General features: G+C 40.3%; 1 protein-coding gene across 1 annotated transcript; it reads right to left on the reverse strand.

Annotated features, from left to right (window-relative positions):
- Positions 1–1,245: 1,245 nt before the first annotated feature.
- LOC307028480 (leucine-rich repeat-containing protein 58-like) lies at positions 1,246–8,215 on the reverse strand. The gene is made up of 4 exons (XM_079663539.1): positions 7,460–8,215; positions 3,545–3,673; positions 3,143–3,420; positions 1,246–2,554 (listed from the first exon to the last, which is right to left on the reverse strand). Exons 1-4 carry the CDS (start codon positions 7,918–7,920, stop codon positions 2,361–2,363), a joined length of 1,062 nt encoding a protein of 353 aa, XP_079519665.1. The 5' UTR covers positions 7,921–8,215; the 3' UTR covers positions 1,246–2,360.
- Positions 8,216–8,683: the final 468 nt, after the last annotated feature.

Consider the following 8,683-nt stretch of genomic DNA (forward strand, 5'->3'; position numbering starts at 1 on the left):
CCTGCTGTTGGTGACTGGGTCCTACTGTATGTGAACATGTGTGTGAAAGATTGAAAAGCAAAGGAAACACTTCAGTCACACTGGAAACCAGAGGGGAATTGGTCAGACCAAACAAACAATATATGCACTCAAAAGATCCTTCTTACCAGGCTAGACTTAAAGAAACTTTAAGGTGAACATGCTAGGAGAGGACACAAAGTGTGAAAAGAAACAAGAGGAACAAAGTGTTTCGTGGCCGTTGGCAGGTGATGGTAAAGGATTATTCAGATTGTGCTGAATGCACTTGGCATCTCTAGGTTCTGGCTTAAAGAAAAGGTTTCTCAGTATTCACACTAAAGAATGAACTCACCTTCAAATGCAAATGAAAACTCAACACATTGAAAAAGCACACACTGTTTGGGTGGGTTAATGTACAAAGTAACATTTCAAACTCTCCAATTGTTGTGCACAAAAAACACATTCCCTGTATACTTATCTTGCTTTTTATTAACTGGCATTCAAAAAAAACTTTAAAATGTCCATCCATCCATCCATCCATCTTCTCCCGCTTATCCGTGGTCGGGTCGCAGAGGTAGCAGTTCCAGCAGAGAGCCCCAAACTTTCTTTTCCCTGGCCACATCAACCAGCTCTGACTGGGGGATCCCAAGGCGCTCCCAGGCCAGAGAAGAGATATAATCCCTCCATCTGGTTCTAGGTCTACCCCTTGGTCTCTTCCCAGCTGGACGTGCCTGGAACACCTCCCTAGGGAGGCGCCCAGGTGGCATCCTAACTAGGTGCCCGAACCACCTCAACTGGCTCCTTTCGACGCGAAGGAGGAGCGGTTCAACTCCGAGTCCCTCCCGGATGACCGAACTTCTCACCTTATCCCTAAGGGAGACACCAGCCACCCTGCGGAGAAAACCCATCTCGGCCGCTTGTACTTTAAAATGTCCTGTCCTAAAATACTCTGCTTTAAAAAATAAAAACTTGAATGTCACAATACAAACACCTTTTAAAGATATAACAAATCAGTCTTTATTATTGTGATTATATTCTGTACAATCTACTTACATTATCTGAATGGGGTACAAGTAAATACAATTAATATATCTCTATATATTTTCTGTTCAAGTGTCATCTATTCTGCAGACTTTAAAATAAAAACAGTTTGTTTAATATTGGAAAAATAATTTCTATAAAAACATTTAATTTAGCTATGAAAGGGTATTTGTTCTCTTTGCTGCTGTTAAGATAATTAGTACAAAATCACAAAAAAAAACTTGAATTCATAATGTTAATTTTGTCACATTTCAGGGTGCATATATCACATTTCTTCTCACTCTGTTTTACTGTGTTAGAACTCACCATTAGTAAGGCACTTGTATACTCTAGTATAGGTGTTACTGTAACATAGAGGAGCTTTCTTGTTTTCTAAACATTAAAAAAGGTCTAATGTGAAGCCAAGGGCTCCTCACTCCTCACTTAAAACACAACCTGTCTGATATCTCCCAGCATACACAAATGAAGATGAAGCAGAGATGTAAACAGGAACAGCCATTTCCTGTTTAAAATGATGGTTTCTGTCTCAAAACGACTCAGCAAAGATCTGCAGTGTTGGCTCCGTTTACACACATTTATACTCTTATGTCAAGAGAAAACTGACCTGAACACAAACATGAAGGCTACCGTGTCACACTCAATAGCTTTTGTTACACAGTGATGGTTTTCACAGGCCTGGACAGACTTTCTTCAGCAATCTCACACAACCCATAATCTTGATTCATTTACTATGCCATGATAGCAAACCAATGATCAAGGCTGTTGTGAGCGGACCATGGTGCAGACTAACAGATAAACCTTGATCTTTTCATTTTGTTCGGGCAAAGCAGCTACAGTGTGTCACTAGTAGCAAGACAAAATACATACAATTGTTCATATCCAAACTTTCAGAAAATGCATGTACTTTGGCTACTAAAAAGCACCATGTGTCAAAAGATAATGTTTGCTGCATTGAAAACGAAAAGAGCCCTGTCGCTCCTTCACTCACTTTCACAGTTTCACTGCCATCGTATGCTCCACCATGAGACCAGCACTTTGACAGATTGTGGGCTTGCAAGGCTACTTGGAACAATAAGGTCTTCTTCACTTTTTTTACGTAGTGTAATATGTGGTGAGAGAACGGATTCTTTATATCCAATAAAATGAAGTCAATACATTTCCAGGTCCGTAGGAGGGAGTTGTTCCACACAGTAAAGTAGCATTACTGTGTGTCAGTATGTCTGAGTTTATGTGGAGTAAAGTCTGACAGCCAGGTTCATCTCTGTATAAGTGGTTAACAGTGACAGGACTGACAGGCTCAGAGGCTGCTCCATAACGTCCTGCTATCCCAGAAGCACCCTCTGCAGGCGGTAGGCGGGCACGCTGCTCTCGTCCTCTGACTCGGCGTCGCTCTGGGGGTTGGAGCTGCAGGGAGACGTGCACTCTGGGGAGCACAGGTAGTGCATGAGGGGCAGCCGGTACTTTCCACAGAAGTCCACAAACTTGATCTGGCGCACACATGAATCAAAGTAGACGCCTGGAAAAAGTAAGAGAAGAAACAGGTTTCAGGTTACTTGTGTTATTCTGAGAGAATGTATCTATACATTAACATGATAACGTTAAATTCTGTAAATTCAGATGTAAGCAAAACAGCATTCATATGCAGGCTTGGGAAAATATGTAATGCATTTTATAATATTAAGTGTCTTTCTCTTTGGTGCGGTTTCGTATACGACAGCATATGTTATTCAAGTGGTTCTGGACCAAGGCCATATCATCAAAAAAACCTCTTCATGCTACACAAAGTTTGGCAAATGTTGACCTCAAATCTTTGCCTTTCTCTCAGATACATTGTGGATATAGTTGACCTTTTCAGGTCTCTGAAATGTCTTTTAAAGTATTTGTGCTTTATGTTTGAATTGGTCAAAAACTGTAGAAACATGTCAAATCTTCATTTCATGCGGTCATACTCACAAACTAAAAGAGAAGAGTCGGTTGTAAAAAAAGAAAGAAAACTGAGCTCCATACTTTAGAAAATAATGATGATTACAAAATTGAACAAGATAAAAAAACCTCAACATCAATCTGTGCATTTTCTTCATGTAACGTAATAAAAGTGTCTCACCGGCACACTTGGGGTTGGGGCACTTGCTGGCCAGGTCCAGGTAGCCGAGCAGGTTGGAGGGCAGGTCGCAGGGCGAGTAGGGAACATTCCGGCTCTTGGCGGAGCGCGCTGCCAACTCTAGCAGTGATGGAGGGTCGTAGGTCATCTCCTTGACAAAGCGCACGACCAGTGGGTTGCCACGGAGACTGAGCTCTTGCAGATGCACAAGGGAGAGGATCTCCCTCGGCAGGTAGGTGAGCAAGTTGTTGTGGAGACTTAAAGATCGCAATGAGTAGAGCCTGGAGTGGGACAGAGAAATATTTTCACATACAAATTGACTACAGAAATTATTAGATCAATGCATTTACAAACCTGGCTTTTATGTAATCTGGAAATCAGGTTACAAGACACTGGTTTTGTTACCTGGTGAGCTGAGGGGGGACACTTTGGATGCGGTTGTCACACAGGACCAGGTAGCTGAGGTAGGGCAGGTTAGCCACTTCTGGAGGAATGGCTGTGATGAAGTTTCCACCCAGATATAACAGCTCCAGACTAACAGAAAAAAGGGACAAAAATAGTTGATTTTTAGTTTAAAAGGTTTAATTAAAGTATTTTAGCTATTTTATGGAAACACAAAATTAGGAGGGATACATTATTTTGTGGTGTAGCTTCAGCGTTTGCAGTAACCTTTGCTTCAGTTTTAAAGTGATCATGTTTTGTAGGTAAACATGTCATAAAGGGAAACTTTTCTGGCAAACAAAACTGAAAAGTGAGCCCAAGTTAAAACTAATACATACCACAAGGGGGAGCTAAAGATGCATGGGTTCATGTTGAAGCGTTTGTGTGAATGTTTTTGTGTCTCTACATTTATTTAGTAATTTACTTGGAAGCCTACTCATCATCAAAAAGACAAAAGTGTAGAGATAAAACAATAGGTCCAAAATGGTCTCATCATTACGACATTACTTTAAAGTACACACTTTGTTGCTTCATCAACTCAGGAAAAGGAGTGTGCAAATATAACATTTGCAATACATGTACATTTTTGTTAAAGCTCCTAAGCAAGACAAACTTAGTTTGATATTTGATGGCTAGAAGAAAAAACTGCTTCCATGTTTAGTACATGCGTGTTGTATTAGGACAACATACATGTGTGTTGTATTAGGACAACAAAAGGACTCCGGTAGGTTAATGGAAGTATGGAGTACACAGCGGGGTAATTGGGAGTGAAACAGAGAGATGGGGTGAGAGAAATGGATGGCTGGTCAGCAAAAGTAAGCTGTCCGGCCATCTGCCTGCTGGAACTGATGACACAGCGACCATGAGAGAGGAAGCCATTACGCTGACCTTGGTGGTGGACCACTGAGCCCCTCTGTGTTAGGAACTGAGACATTTGGGTCTCCTTAATAGCCTCACAAACACTCAAAATACCAAACAGATCATGCATTTTAGCCAGAGTGGCAAAGTCCCTCACCTTCCGGTGGACCTCCATGGGAACTTATTCAGAAAAAAAATTATTTATTGAAGTCAATGGAGAGAGAAAGATTATCTTTCGATCCCGTTTGAATTGTGCCACGAATTACACATATGATGTGTGTCAATTTAAAAGATAATTTTGCAAGTAAAAAAAAAAAAAATGTGTCGTAAAACCAGTGGCGGCGCCAGAGATTTTCTCTAGGGGGTGCTGTTGGGTAGCTTGACGTCTACTACACTTACTGTTTAACATGTTGGGTTACTTAATGTTACTTCATGGTAAGGCTAATAAACATGACAAGGCTGTAATGCTAACTAACGTGCTAGCTACTAGCTAGGTAGCTAACTTGATCCAGCCACTCCTGGTCCTTTCATCAGACGGGAAGCGAAAGAATGAGCAAGACCCATTGCTGGTATGATAACAACCTGGTACTAAGCCCACAGGCATCTTGATAAAGTTATCTTATCTTAGCCAGCGCCATATAGATAGATGCTATCTATATGAGAGATAGCTATATGTACTACAGCGTCTCCAGCGCTTTCGAACGGCAATGTCCGTGGCTGTCTCCTCCTGATTGGTGGAGTTGGCCTAATAGCCGTAGCGCCACTTCTGTGACGTCATCGAAATGTTCAAATCTGGATCAGTCTGTATCAGATCCGTTGCAGCCCCTTTTTAAAAGATTTGGGCATGGAGGAAAATAGAGAGGGTTGTGTTTTCTGATACTTGGTGAGTTCCCTGGAACACCGGGACACATATTCATGTATAAAAGACGCACAAAAGTGCATTTTGCATGATAGGTCACCTTTAAGCTGTCTGTGGCTCTTTCCCGCTGTAACGATGAAAATATCCCCTCTGTGGGACTAATAAAGGTATTCTGATTCTGATTAATATAGTATTCATCCATGCTTTGATTATAGGCGCGAGTGTTTTGTAATAACAAATATATGTGAAAATAAATTCTAAAAATGTATTAAAATGACAAACACATGTGTGTCCTCAATACACCAGAAAATACCTTTATTTGGCTTTAAGCTGCTTCAGTATTTACGGTAAATTAAGTATTTTGAAACATCACTGAAGCCTAATTGTGACAAAAATGTGTTAACCCTAACCCTTTAGTAAAAGGAAACCATGGGAAGTTTGAAAGGAAAGGGTCACTACAAGTTATAGTACATGAAGTGGCTCTTATTTATGGCCTCTTACTGAATGTGCAACAACAAAGTTTTAGCATATGATAAAGTAAAAAAAGACTTGGATGTTTGATCACAGTGACTCATGGGTCACAGTGACCCATGGGTCACTGTGACTTGCTACTGTTAAAGTCTGGAAATGATAAGATAGTAAAGTCAGGACTGAGCTCCTTTTCTTCCACATACTGTACATCTTCCAAAAGCATTACAATGAGAAATTAAGTGCTAGTTTGTTTATTTCTATACGTGTGATATATTATTCCACATACTTTGCATTAGGGCTGCTCGATTATGGCAAAAATCATAATCTCGGTTATTTGGGTCAATAATTGATATCACGATTATTAAAAACGATTATCCATTTACTTTGAAAGTTTCCATTTATTAAAAAAAAAATGTGAACAGTATGTTTTTAACAGTTGATTACCCTGAACTTTAAGCATAATTCAACTGATTTTTTTTTTCTTTTTATAAATAATCGTTTTATTTCAATTATGTTGTTTTCATAATCGTTGCAAGCCAAAATCGTAATTGTGATTAAAATGCCCTACTTTGCATATTCTTTAATGAAGTGTCAGTTAAAATGAAAACTTGGCCTATTATGTAGAATGTGGGGGGGGGGGGGGGGCTTTTTTAATCCTTTTGTGTTTTCCTTTTAGATATAATCGCTTTGAATACAAATGGTAATGATTGTCACAAATATTCCATGACACTTTTTCCAAACTTTCCCATAATAAAAAAACAGCCGGGGGTTGTTACTGGCACAGCAAGTAGTAAACAACTATCCTGCACATACTATGAATCATGATGTTTACAAGACATAGTGACTGGAAATGATCCCCGAAGCACCTTTTACAGCTTTTGGTACATTCTGCAATACACTATTGATAACAAGTGGTTTAAAGCTTTCCAGTTAGAGCACATGTCATCAAATGTTGCAATATACCACACGTGAGGACACATGTTTGGTTAAAGGCTGATATGGTTAGAGGAATGGCAATGCACGAGTGTATGCACTAATATAGGCACTTTGTCTCTAAGCCATTTATTTGTTTTTACTTCAACTACACTTTTACAATGTACACATATGTTCACTGTCAATGAATCTGCTAATTATTTAAATCAGTTGTTCGATTTCACTTGGTCCACTCCATGTCAAAAATGTGTGAAAGATGAAAATGTCCAGCAGACACAATTAGCAATATAAAGTCCGAATCACTTAATTCATAAAGTTGAATGAAACAAATTATCAAAATGTTAAATATTAAATCTTTGTTGATTACATTTATTAATATACAATTTAAGATGTACAACTAGTTGTCACGTTTTGCTTAACATACTAATATTAAGCAACACATTTTTGTTTAGATAACTCGACAGTTTGAACACTATTATACGTTACTCATTTATAAGTGAGGTAACCATAGCAACATCGCTAGGTTCCATGTTATACTGAAGCTATCAACCTAAACCGTACTTAAATAATGTGACAACGGTCATTGCACTGAAGTCGATAATATTCGCCGAAAAACAATAATACACTTGGAAGTAGGCCAAGTTGCCTTGTTCGTCCAACATCCCGCCCACTTCTGTAAAGCTACCTCGTATGACCTAGATATAGAATATTGTGGGATATATAAATATAATATTGATATAGCTACCCTCTTGACCTACCTGGTTAGATTTTCTATCTCTGAAGGTATGCTTTTCAGTCTGTTTCCGCCGAGGGAAAGCGACTGCAGACGGACCAGCTTCATACACTGAAGTGGTATCTCCTCGAATCTATTCCCACTAAAGTTCAACACTTCCAGCTGCAGAGAGCCGAACTCTTTGGGCAGCGAGAACTCGTCCAGTCGGTTGTTCTTGGCTATCAGCTGCCTCAGCCTGGGCAGTCGTGTTATCCCCTCACAGATGGCCGACAGCCCGTTGTTGCTGATGTCCAAAAACTCGAGGTTGCAGAAAAGGCTGACCGACGAGGGCAGCGAGGCTAACCGATTGTAGTTCAGGTAGAGCTGTTTTGTGTCCTTCTTCCTCTCGTCGCTAACACTGTCGACGGAGAAAGTGTCCAGGCTCAAACGGGAGTAGTCCAGCACGTTGTCGCCTACTGCTGCAGCTGCCCCTTCGCGAATCTCCATTTTGGTAGTTTTAGCGTGAATTTAAACTCAGAACAAATTCCTTGCAGAAATTGTTGCTTTAGGCTGAACGCCCCCGTAAACCGCGAGTTAGCTCCAGGATTTGTTGTCTGTTTTGGACCTCAAGAATGGGAAGATTTCTACACAGCCACTCGTAGAAACCTAACCACATCACAAGAGGGAAATCTAGGTCACTACTTTTGTACTGAGGACACGCTACTGTAGCTACATGATCCAACATTGAATGTGGTGTTGCTCTCCTACAGTGCAGCCGTTCTTTGACTGAATCGTTTACGTCCATGTTTAGACATTGGCTAATACTTGACACTGACCCCGCCCACGCACCCGTTGATTGGTTAGTCTCCCAGTCTGTCATATATCAGAAGTACTAATCAAGAGATTTGTAGCAGGTTTATATGGGGACCGTTTATTGATATTTTTATAGCCGTACAACAACACGTTGCTGTGTGTAATTGCTTAATTTTCTCAGTCTAGTTACAACAGAAGATTGATGGCCGATGATCCATCATGCCAACTGTCCAGCCTTGTCTGCCATTGTGCAACACCCCTCTTTTATTGCATTATGCAATAGGTTACTCACGCTGACTTGGGTGTGCATAGAATGTGAATATGGTACAGGATAATCGGGTTGCTTCTACTGTATTCAGATCTATCCACATGCCTGTCACTGCCGTTCATTTTATAGCTTGCTATATGATGAGAATTAGGGCACATTCAAGTTGTGTACAGTTTTGAGAAACTGCTA

Source organism: Notothenia rossii (genome assembly GCF_949606895.1).
Source record: "Notothenia rossii genome assembly, chromosome: 2".
NCBI lineage: Eukaryota > Metazoa > Chordata > Actinopteri > Perciformes > Nototheniidae > Notothenia > Notothenia rossii.